The sequence below is a fragment of the Pleurodeles waltl genome, chromosome 3_1 (assembly GCF_031143425.1).
Source record: "Pleurodeles waltl isolate 20211129_DDA chromosome 3_1, aPleWal1.hap1.20221129, whole genome shotgun sequence".
Lineage (NCBI taxonomy): Eukaryota > Metazoa > Chordata > Amphibia > Caudata > Salamandridae > Pleurodeles > Pleurodeles waltl.
The window spans coordinates 280,617,442-280,638,153 of record NC_090440.1 but is presented as its reverse complement, the minus strand read 5'-3'; the positions used below and the strand labels follow the sequence as shown (position 1 = coordinate 280,638,153).

At 44.6% G+C, this 20,712-nt stretch overlaps 1 protein-coding gene across 1 annotated transcript in view; it reads right to left on the bottom strand.

Moving 5' to 3' along the window:
• Window positions 1-20,712, bottom strand: part of FAN1 (FANCD2 and FANCI associated nuclease 1) — a 231,126-nt gene that overhangs the window by 195,432 nt on the left and 14,982 nt on the right. Inside the window, exons 2-3 of the mRNA XM_069222393.1 lie at window positions 17,478-18,920; window positions 3,261-3,401 (exon numbers count right to left, since the gene is read on the bottom strand). Coding sequence (XP_069078494.1) covers window positions 3,261-3,401; window positions 17,478-18,795 — 1,459 coding nt within the window. The 5' untranslated portion in view covers window positions 18,796-18,920. The remainder of the gene's footprint in view (window positions 1-3,260; window positions 3,402-17,477; window positions 18,921-20,712) is intronic.

Sequence of the window (20,712 nt, the reverse complement as noted above, 5' to 3'; positions counted from 1 at the left end):
GGCTTGGTGACAGCATGTGTTCTGTACAAAAATGTTTAACTATGAGAAAATAAAATGATTGATTCTTCTTTGATACTACATCAGCATTAACGAACGAGAAGGAAACACAAGGGGTACGATGGAATGTACTTTTACATATTTGTAATGCTGTTTTTCTTTTGTTTTATTTGCTACAGAAACCAGGCATCTATCCTTTCTGTTATGAGTTCCCTAAAACATTTCATTTAACTTACCAAAAGGCTTTATAAGATTTTCTGTGCCGTGACGATGTGATTTCTTGGACAGCTGTAGGGCATGAGAAATATCCTCTAATGATTATTCCATAGCTATAACAACAAATGGACGGTCTCTTAAGGTCTCAGTCGGAACACCATTTGCATCCTGATTAACCCAATAATGTGCTGTTAATCAACATTAAAGTCTCATATCCATTTATTTTACTTAGTGCATAATACAAGGGGTTAGCGTGGGGCATTGTGCACCAACACTAGGCAAACATCGAGAATGGTGACCTCAAGTAAACTGGTAAAAGTGAATAGTTACATGGATGCATACGTATTAATGCAGCGTACAGAAAGGTGTTACTCAAAAATTAAAATGGAGAACTGGGAAGGAGTATCAAAGGTCGGATGATACCCTGCTTTCCTTGTTCCTTTGAGAGAGTAGACTGATACCACCCTGTTGTTACCTCACGTCAGTCATGTTTGGATGTGCGCTGCCTTCGGGCTCCAAAGTTCTCTCATGGTCTCGGAGCCTACCCTTTGCACTGGATTGCCCTTTCTCTACTAAGTGCTTCAAATACAGTAGAACAGCTACACCATGCAATGTAACATCCCTTTAAATTGGACCTGAGTGCAGGCTATTACCCCAGGCAGGCAATACTGAAACTTTTCTTCCATTCGAAAGATATCTCTTACAAAGGGGGTTTAAAAAGCTACTAAAATTAGGAAGAGCCAACACTGCATACCTCTCTGAAGAATCATTGAGTAGAAAAGCAGGCAAAAAGAAAAGCAAGGGCGAATTTATGCAGACTGCTGCAGTGACTGTTATTTTTGTTCAGCAATTACACCACCCTGCCAACATCCAATACTTTAATTTTTTTTAACCCAGCCTAATCCTCATCTCACCCTTGTCTCCAGATCCAAGTCTAACACATACATTCCCCTTCCTTTTCCTCTTCCCCGTGCAAAGCCTCTGCCAACGCTCTTGTTCCTATTATTTCCCTCTCTAACTCCTTACCTAACCCCTAAATGATTATTCTCCAGCCATCTGCCTAATCCTAGCTTCATGACATGTAATCTGATCAAGTCATCAGTGGCTCCCAATGTGATACCTCAACATCTCCAGGAGTTAACCCACGGACTAATACTGGCTTACTTTGGAACCCTGCAACCATTACTGGCCCTCGGTGTGATGATGCTACTCTCAAACTATGCTAGGTTCTATGTAACCTCTCAGCCATTACGGTCTCCCTGTGCAAATCCTCTTCCATCTCTAAATCCCATCTAAGCCCGCTCCCTTTTCTAAGTCTGCTGTCAATGTCTCCAAGTATCTACGGGTTTGTCATTCATATTACGGAAGAGGCATTCCATGTTTGTGTGTAAGGGTGTGCTGGGATCATGTTACACATTGGTAGAAAAAGACACCGAACTCCCCATTTTCAGTGTGCAGGTACCATTCCTGCCTCTGTAGCCTTTTTTTATTGGTATGAAAGCTACTATCCCAACAGAGACTCCCAACAGAGACACCCACCAGAGCTCATGATGCACTCACCCTATCCTAAAAATGCTAGTTTTCGAATGCTGGAAACTTGTGCAACCACCACATACTAACCCCAGGGAGAAAGTTACTAATGGTTACTGAAATGTATTTCTTTTCCCTCTCAGCTACTTTCTCGCCTAACTTCTTCTCTTTAATGATTTTATCTAAAGGGGACTGAAATCTTTAGGGCAATTACCTATCCCTCCCGGCAGAGTTCAAAAGTCATCCATCTCTGTGCCAGCAGTCACTCAACTTGAGACCTACGCACACATAACATTCATATCCATCTTTGACTCCTACCTTCAGCCCAGGTATCTGTAGATACCAGCATGGTTTAGATTGAGATTGGTAAATGTATTTTCTTTTCTTTGAGGGTAACTTATGACAAATCATGTGAGTATGTAAAATTGCTTTGCCTGTTCAATGTACATTATCTAAATTCGTAAAAGACACCTTTCTCCCAGTTGGAAGCTTCTCTGAGTAATGTGCTCAGATGTCTGAAAAGCTGTCTACACTATTTGAAACCCCAAGTACGTTCTTGTCAGGCCCATATAAGTAATTTATGGAGAAAGTGGGGCAAAAGGTTTTCTTTGTAGGGCAAGTATAATTGTGGAGCATGTAGTCCCTAGGACACGTATTTTATAAAACAATTTCACATCCCTAGTTCAACTGTGTTCCCCTCAAGCTCCTCATTTACAAATCAATGTTTCTTACATTGCGATCTATTTAATGAGGTCCTGCTTCAATAAATCTGATTAGGAGGACTTTCCGTAAGCCAATACCGATCTAATAGCTTGTTATATAGCAATGAAGAAAGAGGTACACTTCTAATGAGTTATACTATCTTTTCTACAAAGTATCAGACACAGTGAAAATATCTTAGGATCACATATGCTGTGACCTCCTGTAAAAACACAATGCAATCTATAACCCCATGGAATGGCCTTGAAATACCAGCAAAACCCCTGACATGTTGTTGTGGACAGGTATACACAGACATGGGTCAACTGCACACTGTGTCACTGGAAACAAGCTGTACTCAGCTGATGAGCTCATAACTAGGGCAAAACCAGTCCTGGATTGCTTGTGTTCTGGTTCGTGGAGGACCATGCTTTGCAGTCCTGACTGGACTGTTCCGATTGGAGCAGGGTCAAGACTGATCTGCATATAGCTGGGTACAAACTGAGCTGACATGGTGTGCAAAATAACAATGGATTGGGATGCTGCCCAAGCAATTACCAGTGGCTTAGATTTATTGAAGCATTTAATGTAACATTTTTTTGTATACTTTAGTACATTTTAAAGGACAGCAAAAAAAAGCAGCATCATTTAACAGTGGGTCACTGATGTGGCCTGCTCAAACCATGGATGAAGGAATATTCTATGGGTCTATCACCATATTAATTTCGAAGCCAGTGTTTTTACTTCACAGACTAGTGTCACCTGTATGGAGGATCGCACTACTATTGTTACATCACAGTGCCAGCTACAAGCCATACCTGTCTGAAGGAAGCCACTCTGTACTAATTCTTCAATTATCGGTGATAAATCAGCCCCAATCTCTGTATACTCAATTTTGTTCACTTTTATCCAATTCAGCTTGCGTTGAAAGAGTCTCACATAAAGCTTCTGGCTACCAGCTTCAGTTGTTAGATTTAATTAAAAGAAAAAAAAGAAAACAATCAGCCACAGAATATATTACTTACTTGGCGCATCAATATTTCACAATGTTGCAGTAGTGGACACAAACATTGTATGAGGCACAATGCCAACAGGACTAACACAATTTTAGCTTGTCATATAATTGCATATATGAATAATTTATCTGTGAAGCTTGGTTCATGTATCAAGCACATAAAATACAAAGTTACAATTCAAAATACACACTGTTAAAGATCAAATTTTACTAATGCATTAGTGGCATGGAAATTAGCATATGGTGACTTACTAGTTTCATTTAAGAGCCTAACTTAGAAGTTAACAAAAGATGTAAAAATGTGCATGGTTGAATTAAGGGTGGAGATTGTGATCTACACTTGTTTTCAACATCATGTTTTACCATGGAAAGATGTTGTGTGTTTATATTTCAGTGAATTACTGACATGGGTTCATATAAAAAGTGTTATTTCTCGAGAAACAGTAGAGATGAAAAGCATATCATGAGTACAAAATGAACGTGAATAAATCATACTTATATTGAAGTAAAATTAAGTTATTAGCGTGAGTTACACATGTGCAGAAAAATAAATGCATGTTTATTGTTTAAACCAAAACACATAACAATGATTGCAACTAAATAATTTGATTTGCATATTTGATTTAAATTGTAAGGTACGCAATAGGTTTATATGTATTGATTTTCGTTAATATGGATTTAGGCTTTCTTAGCCAGAGTAAGCCTGGAAATTCATTTCTTTGCACTAATGGAAATTGCCAATTTATTCTGTTTCCTTTGACCCGAATATCTTTCTTCGGCTGCTGATGTGTTATTGAATGTCCTATTGTATTTAAGACAGAAGAGGCTTTTAGTTGAAACAAATGTAACCATATTTGTTCTAGCTGTTGAACAAGACAAGAAGCATTATTGTAATAACAAGAATGCTAGAATCGTCCCATTGGAGCGTGAGAAAATTGTTCTATGTTTCAAATCTTACAGTTGTTATATTTTGGCGTAACTTTATGAACTCATCAAGACGACATCGAATCATCTCTGATAAAAACCTGGAATAGCTGCAAACCCGAGGGCCACCCACAATTCCAATTGGATATCGATCTATCTGTGCAAGATGAGTCCACCTTGAGGTCCAATCAGGATTCTTCGTACATTTCTAGCTAGTGAGAGACTTTTTACATTTTTAGTCAGTCTCCTGTCAGTCTGCCCTCTGACACTTTGAAAGAGGGTCTTATGATGACCATTCTGAGATCTAGTTCTACTCTTTGTCTCCCTCTCCGAACCATCCCCTAACTTTGTCTGCCTCTGTTATGTTCCGAAGTACCCCTCATGAACCATCCTCTTGGTTAAGCCTTGTCACCTATCCTAGTTTCCCCTATGCCACTTCCGTTCAGTACTTTATGTCCATTTAACTCTGAACTGCTGACCTGTTCTATGTGCAGCCCGTGTCTTGCTCTGCCCCTGATGATCATGTGTATTTTTATGCTGCTACACTGTGAGTGCTCTGATCTACGAATCCTTCCTGTCTGCCGTACCATGAGGAGAGGTATAATATGCAATGTTGTTTTCCTTGTTTCCTTTTCAGCTTAGATAATTACATCAGTGAATTGTTATAGTTAGTTACCCTAGTTAGATGATTTTCCAAGCTATTTTTGTCTCTTCTTTCGTTTCTGCCCGCATGTGCTAGTCCATTCCCACACATGCATGTCCAAATTTGTACTAGGGATAAGGAAGACCCAGCCCAATTACTGATTGCTATTCATTGACTTTGATGATTACTGAGGTCACCATCATCTGCTTTGAAATCTGATTTTGATGTGCATATTATCATTTTGTTTGTTTGTGTTATTCTTTTGGAGTGTTTAATAGTATTAATGTTTAGAAGGCTCAATCTATTTAGACGTTTTGATAAACTTATGATTTTCATGTATGTTTATAATATAGTTTTGCACACCATTTACGTTATTTTGGCTTTGTGTTTGTAATAAAGCTTTGAAACTTTATTCAGTTTGGAGTTTTGTTTCCGTGGCCAAATTGGTCTTGGTGTATAACATTATTTGTGTTTTCATGCTCTGGTTTATGTTGATTGAATCGGACTACCACACTCTTCACTGAGTCCAAAGATCTGGTCAGCATCTATGTGGGTGGGACGTTGTAGGAAGTTGGCTCTGTATGTGCTATTTCAAAGTAAGGAATAGCATGCACAGAGTCCAAGGGTTCCCCTTAGAGGTAAAATAGTGGTAAAAAGAGATAATACTAATGCTCTATTTTGTGGTAGTGTGGTCGAGCAGTAGGCTTATCCAAGGAGTAGTGTTAAGCATTTGTTGTACATACACCTAGACAATAAATGAGGTACACACACTCAGAGACAAATCCAGCCAATAGGTTTTTATATAGAAAAATATCTTTTCTTAGTTTATTTTAAGAACCACAGGTTCAAATTCTACATGTAATATCTCATTCGAAAGGTATTGCAGGTAAGTACTTTAGGAACTTCAAATCATCAAAATTGCATGTATACTTTTCAAGTTATTCACAAATAGCTGTTTTAAAAGTGGACACTTAGTGCAATTTTCACAGTTCCTAGGGGAGGTAAGTATTTGTTAGTTTTACCAGGTAAGTAAGACACTTACAGGGTTCAGTTCTTGGTCCAAGGTAGCCCACCGTTGGGGGTTCAGAGCAACCCCAAAGTCACCACACCAGCAGCTCAGGGCCGGTCAGGTGCAGAGTTCAAAGTGGTGCCCAAAACACATAGGCTAGAATGGAGAGAAGGGGGTGCCCCGGTTCCGGTCTGCTTGCAGGTAAGTACCCGCGTCTTCGGAGGGCAGACCAGGGGGGTTTTGTAGGGCACCGGGGGGGACACAAGTCCACACAGAAATTTCACCCTCAGCGGCGCGGGGGCGGCCGGGTGCAGTGTAGAAACAAGCGTCGGGTTTTCAATGTTAGTCTATGAGAGATCTCGGGATCTCTTCAGCGCTGCAGGCAGGCAAGGGGGGGATTCCTCGGGGAAACCTCCACTTGGGCAAGGGAGAGGGACTCCTGGGGGTCACTTCTCCAGTGAAAGTCCGGTCCTTCAGGTCCTGGGGGCTGCGGGTGCAGGGTCTCTCCCAGGCGTCGGGACTTGGGATTCCAAGAGTCGCGGTCAGGGGAAGCCTCGGGATTCCCTCTGCAGGCGGCGCTGTGGGGGCTCAGGGGGGACAGGTTTTGGTACTCACAGTATCAGAGTAGTCCTGGGGTCCCTCCTGAGGTGTTGGATCGCCACCAGCCGAGTCGGGGTCGCCGGGTGCAGTGTTGCAAGTCTCACGCTTCTTGCGGGGAGCTTGCAGGGTTCTTTAAAGCTGCTGGAAACAAAGTTGCAGCTTTTCTTGGAGCAGGTCCGCTGTCCTCGGGAGTTTCTGGTCTTTTCGAAGCAGGGGCAGTCCTCAGAGGATGTCGAGGTCGCTGGTCCCTTCGGAAGGCGTCGCTGGAGCAGGATCTTTGGAAGGCAGGAGACAGGCCGGTGAGTTTCTGGAGCCAAGGCAGTTGTCGTCTTCTGGTCTTCCGCTGCAGGGGTTTTCAGCTGGGCAGTCCTTCTTCTTGTTGCAGGAATCTAATTTTCTAGGGTTCAGGGTAGCCCTTAAATACTAAATTTAAGGGCGTGTTTAGGTCTGGGGGGTTAGTAGCCAATGGCTACTAGCCCTGAGGGTGGGTACACCCTCTTTGTGCCTCCTCCCAAGGGGAGGGGGTCACAATCCTAACCCTATTGGGGGAATCCTCCATCTGCAAGATGGAGGATTTCTAAAAGTTAGAGTCACCTCAGCCCAGGACACCTTAGGGGCTGTCCTGACTGGCCAGTGACTCCTCCTTGTTATTCTCATTATTTTCTCCGGCCTTGCCGCCAAAAGTGGGGCCTGGCCGGAGGGGGCGGGCAACTCCACTAGCTGGAGTGTCCTGCTGGGTTGGCACAAAGGAGGTGAGCCTTTGAGGCTCACCGCCAGGTGTGACAATTCCTGCCTGGGAGAGGTGTTAGCATCTCCACCCAGTGCAGGCTTTGTTACTGGCCTCAGAGTGACAAAGGCACTCTCCCCATGGGGCCAGCAACATGTCTCGGTTTGTGGCAGGCTGCTAAAACTAGTCAGCCTACACAGATAGTCGGTTAAGTTTCAGGGGGCACCTCTAAGGTGCCCTCTGGGGTGTATTTTACAATAAAATGTACACTGGCATCAGTGTGCATTTATTGTGCTGAGAAGTTTGATACCAAACTTCCCAGTTTCCAGTGTAGCCATTATGGTGCTGTGGAGTTCGTGTTTGACAGACTCCCAGACCATATACTCTTATGGCTACCCTGCACTTACAATGCCTAAGGTTTTGTTTAGACACTGTAGGGGTACCATGCTCATGCACTGGTACCCTCACCTATGGTATAGTGCACCCTGCCTTAGGGCTGTAAGGCCTGCTAGAGGGGTGTCTTATCTATACTGCATAGGCAGTGAGAGGCTGGCATGGCACCCTGAGGGGAGTGCCATGTCGACTTACTCGTTTTGTCCTCACTAGCACACACAAGCTGGTAGGCAGTGTGTCTGTGCTGAGTGAGAGGTCTCCAGGGTGGCATAAGACATGCTGCAGCCCTTAGAGACCTTCCTTGGCATCAGGGCCCTTGGTACTAGAAGTACCAGTTACAAGGGACTTATCTGGATGCCAGGGTCTGCCAATTGTGGATACAAAAGTACAGGTTAGGGAAAGAACACTGGTGCTGGGGCCTGGTTAGCAGGCCTCAGCACACTTTCAATTGTAAACATAGCATCAGCAAAGGCAAAAAGTCAGGGGGCAACCATGCCAAGGAGGCATTTCCTTACACAACCCCCCCCCAAACGAAAGAGGATGAGACTAACCTTTCCCAAGAGAGTCTTCATTTTCTAAGTGGAAGAACCTGGAAAGGCCATCTGCATTGGCATGGGCAGTCCCAGGTCTGTGTTCCACTATAAAGTCCATTCCCTGTAGGGAGATGGACCACCTCAACAGTTTAGGATTTTCACCTTTCATTTGCATCAGCCATTTGAGAGGTCTGTGGTCAGTTTGAACTAGGAAGTGAGTCCCAAAGAGGTATGGTCTCAGCTTCTTCAGGGACCAAACCACAGCAAAGGCCTCCCTCTCAATGGCACTCCAACGCTGCTCCCTGGGGAGTAACCTCCTGCTAATGAAAGCAACAGGCTGGTCAAGGCCATCATCATTTGTTTGGGACAAAACTGCCCCTATCCCATGTTCAGAGGCATCAGTCTGCACAATGAACTGCTTAGAATAATCTGGAGCTTTGAGAACTGGTGCTGAGCACATTGCCTGTTTCAGGGTGTCAAAGGCCTGTTGGCAGTCCACAGTCCAGTTCACTTTCTTGGGCATTTTCTTGGAGGTGAGCTCAGTGAGGGCTGTCACAATGGATCCATATCCCTTCACAAACCTCCTGTAGTACCCAGTCAAGCCAAGGAATGCCCTGACTTGAGTCTGGGTTTTTGGAGCTACCCAGTCCAGAATAGTCTGGATCTTGGGTTGGAGTGGCTGAACTTGGCCTCCACCTACAAGGTGTCCCAAGTAAACCACAGTTCCCTGCCCTATCTGGCATTTGGATGCCTTGATAGAGAGGCCTGCAGATTGCAGAGCCTTCAAAACCTTCCTCAGGTGGACCAGGTGATCCTGCCAGGTGGAGCTAAAGACAGCAATATCATCAAGATAAGCTGTGCTAAAGGACTCCAAGCCAGCAAGGACTTGATTCACCAACCTTTGGAAGGTGGCAGGGGCATTCTTTAAACCAAAGGGCATAACAGTAAACTGATAATGCCCATCAGGTGTGGAGAATGCTGTCTTTTCTTTTGCTCCAGGTGCCATTTTTATTTGCCAGTACCCTGCTGTCAAGTCAAAGGTACTTAGAAATTTGGCAGCACCTAATTTATCAATGAGCTCATCAGCTCTTGGAATTGGATGAGCATCTGTCTTGGTGACAGAATTGAGCCCTCTGTAGTCCACACAAAACCTCATCTCTTTCTTTCCATCTGTGGTGTGAGGTTTGGGGACTAAGACCACTGGGCTAGCCCAGGGGCTGTCAGAGCGCTCAATGACTCCCAATTCCAGCATCTTGTGGACTTCCACCTTGATGCTTTCCTTAACATGGTCAGACTGTCTAAAGATTTTGTTCTTGACAGGCATGCTGTCTCCTGTGTCCACATCATGGGTACACAGGTGTGTCTGACCAGGGGTTAAGGAGAAGAGTTCAGGAAACTGTTGTAGGACTCTCCTACAATCAGCTTGCTGTTGGCCAGAGAGGGTGTCTGAGTAGATCACTCCATCTACTGTACCATCTTTTGGGTCTGATGACAGAAGATCAGGGAGAGGTTCACTCTCTGCCTCCTGATCCTCATCTGTTACCATCAACAGATTGACATCAGCCCTGTCGTGGAAGAGCTTAAGGCGGTTTACATGGATCACCCTTTTGGGGCTCCTGCTTGTGCCCAGGTCCACCAAGTAGGTGACCTGACTCTTCCTCTCTAGTACTGGGTAAGGGCCACTCCATTTGTCCTGGAGTGCCCTGGGAGCCACAGGCTCCAGAACCCAGACTTTCTGCCCTGGTTGGAACTCAACCAGTGCAGCCTTTTGGTCATACCAAAACTTCTGGAGCTGTTGGCTGGCCTCAAGGTTTTTGGTTGCCTTTTCCATGTACTCTGCCATTCTAGAGCGAAGGCCAAGTACATAGTCCACTATGTCCTGTTTAGGCTCATGGAGAGGTCTCTCCCAGCCTTCTTTAACAAGGGCAAGTGGTCCCCTTACAGGATGACCAAACAGAAGTTCAAAGGGTGAGAACCCTACTCCCTTCTGTGGTACCTCCCTGTAAGCGAAAAGCAGACATGGCAGGAGGACATCCCATCTCCTTTTGAGTTTTTCTGGGAGCCCCATGATCATGCCTTTTAATGTCTTGTTGAATCTCTCAACTAAGCCATTAGTTTGTGGATGGTAAGGTGTAGTGAATTTATAAGTCACTCCACACTCATTCCACATGTGCTTTAGGTATGCTGACATGAAGTTGGTACCTCTGTCAGACACCACCTCCTTAGGGAAACCCACTCTGGTAAAGATACCAATGAGGGCCTTGGCTACTGCAGGGGCAGTAGTTGACCTAAGGGGAATAGCTTCAGGATACCTGGTAGCATGATCCACTACTACCAGGATATACATATTTCCTGAGGCTGTGGGAGGTTCCAGTGGACCAACTATGTCCACACCCACTCTTTCAAAGGGAACCCCCACCACTGGAAGTGGAATGAGGGGGGCCTTTGGATGCCCACCTGTCTTACCACTGGCTTGACAGGTGGGGCAGGAGAGGCAAAACTCCTTAACCATGTTGGACATATTGGGCCAGTAGAAGTGGTTGACTAACCTCTCCCACGTCTTGGTTTGTCCCAAATGTCCAGCAAGGGGAATGTCATGGGCCAATGTTAGGATGAACTCTCTGAACAGCTGAGGCACTACCACTCTCCTAGTGGCACCAGGTTTGGGGTCTCTGGCCTCAGTGTACAGGAGTCCATCTTCCCAATAGACCCTATGTGTTCCATTTTTCTTGCCCTTGGACTCTTCAGCAGCTTGCTGCCTAAGGCCTTCAAGAGAGGGACAGGTTTCTTGTCCCTTACACAGCTCCTCCCTTGAGGGTCCCCCTGGGCCTAAGAGCTCAACCTGATAAGGTTCAAGCCCCAAAGGCTCAGTTCCCTCAGAGGGCAGAACTTCTTCCTGAGAAGAGAGGTTCCCTTTCTTTTGCTGTGTTGCAGTTGGTTTCCCAACTGACTTTCCTGTTCTCTTGGTAGGCTGGGCCATTTTTCCAGACTCCAGCTCTACTTTTTCACCCTGTGCCTTGCATTGTGCTCTTGTTTTCACACACACCAGTTCAGGGATACCCAGCATTGCTGCATGGGTTTTTAGCTCTACCTCAGCCCATGCTGAGGACTCCAGGTCATTTCCAAGCAGACAGTCCACTGGGATATTTGAGGAGACCACCACCTGTTTCAGGCCATTGACCCCTCCCCATTCTAAAGTAACCATTGCCATGGGATGTACTTTTCTCTGATTGTCAGCGTTGGTGACTGTGTAAGTTTTTCCAGTCAGGTATTGGCCAGGGGAAACCAGTTTCTCTGTCACCATGGTGACACTGGCACCTGAATCCCTCAGGCCCTCTATTCTAGTCCCATTAATTAAGAGTTGCTGTCTGTATTTTTGCATGTTAGGCGGACAGACAGCTAGTGTGGCTAAATCCACCCCACCCTCAGAAACTAGAGTAGCTTCAGTGTGGACCCTGATTTGCTCTGGGCACACTGTTGATCCCACTTGGAGACTAGCCATACCAGTGTTACCTGGATGGGAGTTTGGAGTGGAACCTTTCTTGGGACAGGCCTTGTCTCCAGTTTGGTGTCCATGCTGTTTACAGCTATGACACCAGGCCTTTTTGGGATCAAAGTTTTTACCCTTGTACCCATTGTTTTGTGAAGAGGCTCTGGGCCCACCCTCCTGTGCAGGTTTTTGGGGGCCTGTAGAAGACTCTTTACTATTTTTAGTTTTGGTTGTCTCATCACCCTTCTGCTGGGGAGTCTTTGTGACCCCTTTCTTTTGGTCACCCCCTGTTGAAGTCTTGGACACCCTTGTCTTGACCCAATGGTCCGCCTTCTTTCCCAATTCTTGGGGAGAAATTGGTCCTAGGTCTACCAGATGCTGATGCAGTTTATCATTGAAACAATTACTTAACAGGTGTTCTTTCACAAATAAATTGTACAGCCCATCATAATTACTTACACCACTGCCTTGAATCCAACCATCTAGTGTTTTCACTGAGTAGTCAACAAAGTCAACCCAGGTCTGGCTCGAGGATTTTTGAGCCCCCCTGAACCTAATCCTGTACTCCTCAGTGGAGAATCCAAAGCCCTCAATCAGGGTACCCTTCATGAGGTCATAAGATTCTGCATCTTGTCCAGAGAGTGTGAGGAGTCTATCCCTACACTTTCCTGTGAACATTTCCCAAAGGAGAGCACCCCAGTGAGATCTGTTCACTTTTCTGGTTACACAAGCCCTCTCAAAAGCTGTGAACCATTTGGTGATGTCATCACCATCTTCATATTTAGTTACAATCCCTTTGGGGATTTTCAACATGTCAGGAGAATCTCTGACCCTATTTATGTTGCTGCCACCATTGATGGGTCCTAGGCCCATCTCTTGTCTTTCCCTCTCTATGGCTAGGATCTGTCTTTCCAAAGCCAACCTTTTGGCCATCCTGGCTAACTGGATGTCCTCTTCACTGGAGTTATCCTCAGTGATTTCAGAGTTGTTGGTCCCTCCTGTGAGGGAACCAGCATCCCTGACTATTATTTGTGGAGTCAGGGCTTGAGAAGCCCTGCTCTCCCTAAGTAGGACTGGAGGGGGGGAATTTCCCTCCAAGTCACTATCTTCATCCTCTGAGTTGCCATCCTCAGAGGGGTTGGCCTTTTCAAACTCTGCCAAAAGCTCCTGGAGCTGTACTTTGGTAGGTTTGGGGCCCATTGCTATTTTCTTTAGTTTACAGAGTGACCTTAGCTCTCTCATCTGTAGATGGAGGTAAGGTGTGGTGTCGAGTTCCACCACATTCACATCTGTGCTAGACATTATGCTTCTAAAAGTTGGAATACTTTTTAAGAAACTAAAACTGGTTCTAGAATCTAATTCAAACTTTTACAAACTTTTAAACTCTAAAAGAAATGCTAAACAGGATCTAACACAAGGCCCTAGCAGGTCTTTTAAGAATTTAGAAAACTTTTCAAATTGCAAAAATCAATTTCTAATGACAATTTTGGAATTTGTCGTGTGATCAGGTATTGGCTGAGTAGTCCAGCAAATGCAAAGTCTTGTACCCCACCGCTGATCCACCAATGTAGGAAGTTGGCTCTGTATGTGCTATTTCAAAGTAAGGAATAGCATGCACAGAGTCCAAGGGTTCCCCTTAGAGGTAAAATAGTGGTAAAAAGAGATAATACTAATGCTCTATTTTGTGGTAGTGTGGTCGAGCAGTAGGCTTATCCAAGGAGTAGTGTTAAGCATTTGTTGTACATACACCTAGACAATAAATGAGGTACACACACTCAGAGACAAATCCAGCCAATAGGTTTTTATATAGAAAAATATCTTTTCTTAGTTTATTTTAAGAACCACAGGTTCAAATTCTACATGTAATATCTCATTCGAAAGGTATTGCAGGTAAGTACTTTAGGAACTTCAAATCATCAAAATTGCATGTATACTTTTCAAGTTATTCACAAATAGCTGTTTTAAAAGTGGACACTTAGTGCAATTTTCACAGTTCCTAGGGGAGGTAAGTATTTGTTAGTTTTACCAGGTAAGTAAGACACTTACAGGGTTCAGTTCTTGGTCCAAGGTAGCCCACCGTTGGGGGTTCAGAGCAACCCCAAAGTCACCACACCAGCAGCTCAGGGCCGGTCAGGTGCAGAGTTCAAAGTGGTGCCCAAAACACATAGGCTAGAATGGAGAGAAGGGGGTGCCCCGGTTCCGGTCTGCTTGCAGGTAAGTACCCGCGTCTTCGGAGGGCAGACCAGGGGGGTTTTGTAGGGCACCGGGGGGGACACAAGTCCACACAGAAATTTCACCCTCAGCGGCGCGGGGGCGGCCGGGTGCAGTGTAGAAACAAGCGTCGGGTTTTCAATGTTAGTCTATGAGAGATCTCGGGATCTCTTCAGCGCTGCAGGCAGGCAAGGGGGGGATTCCTCGGGGAAACCTCCACTTGGGCAAGGGAGAGGGACCCCTGGGGGTCACTTCTCCAGTGAAAGTCCGGTCCTTCAGGTCCTGGGGGCTGCGGGTGCAGGGTCTCTCCCAGGCGTCGGGACTTGGGATTCCAAGAGTCGCGGTCAGGGGAAGCCTCGGGATTCCCTCTGCAGGCGGCGCTGTGGGGGCTCAGGGGGGACAGGTTTTGGTACTCACAGTATCAGAGTAGTCCTGGGGTCCCTCCTGAGGTGTTGGATCGCCACCAGCCGAGTCGGGGTCGCCGGGTGCAGTGTTGCAAGTCTCACGCTTCTTGCGGGGAGCTTGCAGGGTTCTTTAAAGCTGCTGGAAACAAAGTTGCAGCTTTTCTTGGAGCAGGTCCGCTGTCCTCGGGAGTTTCTGGTCTTTTCGAAGCAGGGGCAGTCCTCAGAGGATGTCGAGGTCGCTGGTCCCTTCGGAAGGCGTCGCTGGAGCAGGATCTTTGGAAGGCAGGAGACAGGCCGGTGAGTTTCTGGAGCCAAGGCAGTTGTCGTCTTCTGGTCTTCCGCTGCAGGGGTTTTCAGCTGGGCAGTCCTTCTTCTTGTTGCAGGAATCTAATTTTCTAGGGTTCAGGGTAGCCCTTAAATACTAAATTTAAGGGCGTGTTTAGGTCTGGGGGGTTAGTAGCCAATGGCTACTAGCCCTGAGGGTGGGTACACCCTCTTTGTGCCTCCTCCCAAGGGGAGGGGGTCACAATCCTAACCCTATTGGGGGAATCCTCCATCTGCAAGATGGAGGATTTCTAAAAGTTAGAGTCACCTCAGCCCAGGACACCTTAGGGGCTGTCCTGACTGGCCAGTGACTCCTCCTTGTTATTCTCATTATTTTCTCCGGCCTTGCCGCCAAAAGTGGGGCCTGGCCGGAGGGGGCGGGCAACTCCACTAGCTGGAGTGTCCTGCTGGGTTGGCACAAAGGAGGTGAGCCTTTGAGGCTCACCGCCAGGTGTGACAATTCCTGCCTGGGAGAGGTGTTAGCATCTCCACCCAGTGCAGGCTTTGTTACTGGCCTCAGAGTGACAAAGGCACTCTCCCCATGGGGCCAGCAACATGTCTCGGTTTGTGGCAGGCTGCTAAAACTAGTCAGCCTACACAGATAGTCGGTTAAGTTTCAGGGGGCACCTCTAAGGTGCCCTCTGGGGTGTATTTTACAATAAAATGTACACTGGCATCAGTGTGCATTTATTGTGCTGAGAAGTTTGATACCAAACTTCCCAGTTTCCAGTGTAGCCATTATGGTGCTGTGGAGTTCGTGTTTGACAGACTCCCAGACCATATACTCTTATGGCTACCCTGCACTTACAATGCCTAAGGTTTTGTTTAGACACTGTAGGGGTACCATGCTCATGCACTGGTACCCTCACCTATGGTATAGTGCACCCTGCCTTAGGGCTGTAAGGCCTGCTAGAGGGGTGTCTTATCTATACTGCATAGGCAGTGAGAGGCTGGCATGGCACCCTGAGGGGAGTGCCATGTCGACTTACTCGTTTTGTCCTCACTAGCACACACAAGCTGGTAGGCAGTGTGTCTGTGCTGAGTGAGAGGTCTCCAGGGTGGCATAAGACATGCTGCAGCCCTTAGAGACCTTCCTTGGCATCAGGGCCCTTGGTACTAGAAGTACCAGTTACAAGGGACTTATCTGGATGCCAGGGTCTGCCAATTGTGGATACAAAAGTACAGGTTAGGGAAAGAACACTGGTGCTGGGGCCTGGTTAGCAGGCCTCAGCACACTTTCAATTGTAAACATAGCATCAGCAAAGGCAAAAAGTCAGGGGGCAACCATGCCAAGGAGGCATTTCCTTACAGACGTGTTGTAGTGTCTCACCCGAGTGAGCGTGGTTTCTGAACCCGAGGCGGGGAGAGGTCGTCCACATTTGCGCTCCAGCAGCACCAATATGTCATACACGTTTGGCAAAATATAAAGGTTTCAAAAAATCTGTGTGTGTCAGACCATCAATGGCATAGTGGACAGGCGGAGGTTGTGTAGGTGCAGACTTTGGTAACTGGAGTAAGCTTTCCGATTACCCTGCCCAACCCCAACCCAGTGGTGGGGAAGTGTGGCACATGAGGGCTAGTGAACACTACACAGAAAATATGTCAAGAACAAGTCAAACTAAGCAATGGGAAGAAACAGACTTACAATGCAACTTGAGTGTATTAAATTAACTACACTAACTGTTTGGGAAATATTTCATATAATAAATATATACAAACATTATATTTTAATCAGAACCAGTCCAAAATCCAAATATGCAATTGACATTTATGTCATTTATAGAGAGTTACAGAAAATGTGGATTTTATAAATGCTGTGAATATATTAATTCTGTGCTTACTGACCATTGGAACAACCAGTCATGTTTTCAGGATATGTACAATGAATATTAATGCAAACAATTTACTTATAAAACATATTAAAGATATTTTACATGTATTTGGATGGATCTGAAAACCCAACAATATAAAGAGTAACTATAAGGGCATCTCTAAGAAAACAAAAGTAACATACATGGAACAGGATGCTCACAATTACAATGTTTACGGAACTGTCCTGGTACTGTATGATTCATATTTCTACATAGACAACAGCTTGGGCCAGAGCACTGTTCTAAGCAATTTCACATATGCATAACATTTATGTTAGAAAATGGATATGCCATTTTGGTTTACTAAGAACACAGGGGGGATACGTAGGAGCAGGTTTATGTCCTGCGTTTGAGACTTATGAGTTCTGGACTTAGTTATCAAACTCAAAGTGGTCATTAACTAGAAAATAACACATGTACTATTATTATATAGTTCTTAAATTAGAAGGCAGCCTATGCTGTTGCCATGGATGAGACTAACCAAGTCTACATGAGAACACATAGTAAAGGAAACAAAGAAATATCGTTGGAAATAAAGTAGAAAAGAAAACCCAAATAGCACAATGCATGCTTTCAGTCCACTGCTTCTGTAAAGACTACACAAAACATCATGCATGACAGCGGGTGGCTGTACTACTACCTTGTAGACGTCAGTTTAAAGAAACAAGAGCAACAGATTAAAGTTTTTATAGAGGGATAAACAATGCTAGTATAATTGAAGAACAGGAAGCTCAAATGGGAACAAAAGTACAGTTTTGTAACTTTGTATTTTACCATTTTATGTCATAGATTTAAAATAAAAGAATAATTTGGATAAACCAGCACATGCCATACATTTTTAACAAGTATCATTCACTCAGATTTCTGTCTTCACTATTGAAAAAAACATACCTGTAAGTTGAAGGAATTTGGACAGAATGCTTGTATCCTGCTCATTAAAAAGGTTCATATCATCTTCATTATCCATGATAGTCTGCAAAACCATCAAAAAGTTTCGAAGGTAATATGGCTGCCCAGATTGATGCAGCAGAGAAGTTATAGCACTATCTTCTTTTTCAGAGGTTTCAGACACTGGGTTCTTCTCCTCAAAGGGTTCTAAAGCTTCACAAAGTATGTCAGTTCCCAAGTCGTTAGAATCATCTACAGAAAGTTCTTTCACTCCACTTTCAGGAATGCAAGAATCATTTTGGTACACATGCTTGCTGTCTGAAACTGATACCATACCATCCTTTGTCACTAGTGGAACATATGCTGAAGAGCGATCACTCAATTCTGCATTGATATAACTTTCAGGACTTGATATGGCTTTGCCTCTCATAGTAGGAATTTTGGCAGCAGACTTCCTTTGTTCCCTTGATCTTTTCCTAGGAGACTTTGATACTTTAGAAAAGCCTTTTTTCCTTGATGGTGACGCCATTTCAACTGTTTCATCAGAGCAGGATGCAAATGCAGGTTTATCACATCCTTGTCCACCTGCTGCAATATCAGAATCATTAACCAGAAAAAGAGCTGTATTTTTTTCCGTGGCAGTTGTTTGTGTACTAGCACCTGTCTCCGGTTTTGTCTTCTCTTTAAATAGGTTTTCTTTTTGAGAAACATTAGCTACACCACAACTTATAGAGTTATCAGTTCCAATTTGTGATAACTCAGAATTTTTTGCATCTCCACCCTTTTTTAGACCCTGGTATCTCCTGGACAGTTTGGATGACAGGCTTACTACTGTATTTAACTCACAGGCATCCACACCTCTGTCATGGCTACAATTCAAATCATCGTGCTTAAAGTAAGGGCTTGACTGCTGTACCAAATTTGTCTTCCTCTCCTCACAAATGATCCTGCTGGGACTCATAATTGTCCCTGGATCCCTTGCTTTCTTTGCGGGAGGCGGTCCAGTGTGGGATTTTGTACTCACGGGTGAAAGTACACATTTCAAAGTTGGGCTATTCGCAGGCTCCACCAAAATGACATCATCTCCATGTAACGTTTGGTCTTTTTGGCATATTTCATCAAGGTGCTTGTTCATCCCAAATCTCGGCACTAGTTCACCACAGATAGGACAGGCAAATTTTGCAGGTGGTGTATTATTAAAAAATGCAAGGATAGAGGAAGGATTAGACGGTTTCCCTTTCTCAGAGGCATTTTTTTTTGTTTTACTGATTGAAAGTCTTCCGGATTTTTTTTCCTTTTCGGGAGACTTACTTTCTGACATCACTGAAGCATGGCAGTGAGACAAAGTCTTTGGTATGTCAGACTGAAAACGTTTCTTCTATTTAATACATTTTCTGTTGAACTTTCATCGAGTTCATAATATCTTCAAAAATATCTTTTCATTTCCTATGAGGAAACAAATGTAAGATTAAAAGACTAAAAGTCCACATATCAACGCAATATGAAAAAGTCAGCATTAGTCTACAGTAATCTTTCTTTGTATTATTTTCAATAACTGCGAGCTTCAGCTTTTCTATGCATGGCACTCATGCACCATGCTTTACTTTTTTATTAATATAAAATACAACAATAAAAATATTAATTAGTTATGGTGCAGAACACTTTCATGAAGAATATGAAAATCTAGCAATGTTATGTGCACTATGCTTATGAATGTTCTAGCGTAATACAGAAAAGACACAAGTTGTAAGACTACAGACAAAATTAGAAAGATTAATTACACTGTTTATCATGTAGACAGCATTTTACCTGCAGCAGGTAGCAATTTGGAGTTGTAAATTCAGAGATTATCATCATTTCAAATAACATGGAAGTTAATCTTGGAAAAAAGAATTTGATTGTACTATCCAAACATTTTTTAAATTTAAAATACAATGCTTTTTAGGTATTCCATTGGCTTACTTTTCAGGGTTGTAAAGGATGTACAGCTTAAACTATTACACATTTATAAAAATAAAAAAATAGCCATAGTGTACGTTTCTAATATTTCTTCTATAGTAATAGTCTCCCACATGCCTTGACTCAGTCAAGTACTTGCTTGGCTAGTTCATCAGTTGATGCACGCTAGAACAATAAACAAACATGAAGAAGCCAAACTGTTCTATGAAACTTTCAGTCTTTAAACAATATCTTTGTATATAGACGATATCACACGGCTAGAGCTCCAGGTAGATACCTTGTAAATGTTAACATAGAGGATGTCGCCTAGCAATGCTGATCTAGCAGACATTCCTTTTTAAAGACGGGATTTAATAATAGGTCTACAATTCATTGAAACTGTTTGCTTTTTCCAAATCTGGTATTGGGGAGCCAATTTCATGCATCCTGGGGGCTCCACCATGGACCCCCAGTACTGCCAAACCAGCTCTCTGAGGCGTGCACTGCAGCTACAGCTGCTGCCACCTCACAGACAGGGTTCTGCCATTCTGGGGTCTGGGCAGCCCAGTCCCAGGAAGGCAGAACAAAGCATTTCCTCTGAGAGCAGGGTGTTACACTCTTTCCCTTTGGAAATAGGAGTTACAGGCTGGGAGGGTTAGCCTCCCCCAGCCTCTGTAAATGCTTTGAAGGGCACAGATGGTGCCCTCCTTGCATAAGCCAGTCTACACCGGTTCAGGGCCCCCTTGTCCCCTGCTCTGGCGCGAAACTGGACAAAGGAAATGGGAGTGACCAAAGCTCCTCCAGGGTGTCCCAGCATGTCCCAGACTTCAGCCATCTTGGTTTGCAAGGTGTGGGGGCACTCTGGAGGCCTCTGATTGGCCAGTGCCAGCAGGTGACGTCAGAGACCCCTCCTGATAGGTCCATACCTGATAAGGTAGCCAATCCCCCTTTCAGGGCTATTTAGGGTCTCTCCTGTTGGTTCTTTTCAGATTCTGCTTGCATGTTTCCTTCAGGAATCCTCTACAACAACTTCATCATCCTCTGACCTCGGATCAACCGCAACCTGCTCCAAGAACTGCTGCAACTGCAACAAAGTATCCACACGAGATACTTTTCTTCAGCAACCTCAGCTCCAAGTCAGCAACTGCAACAGATTCCACAGTGTGCACGCTTTGAGGACTCCCTGTCTTCATCCTGCACCAGAAGGACCGAGTCTCCTGTGGGGTGACGGAGTCACTCCCCTGCTCCAGCATGCACCTTCCAAGACGACAACTGGTACGCTTGGACTCCTCTCACAGCG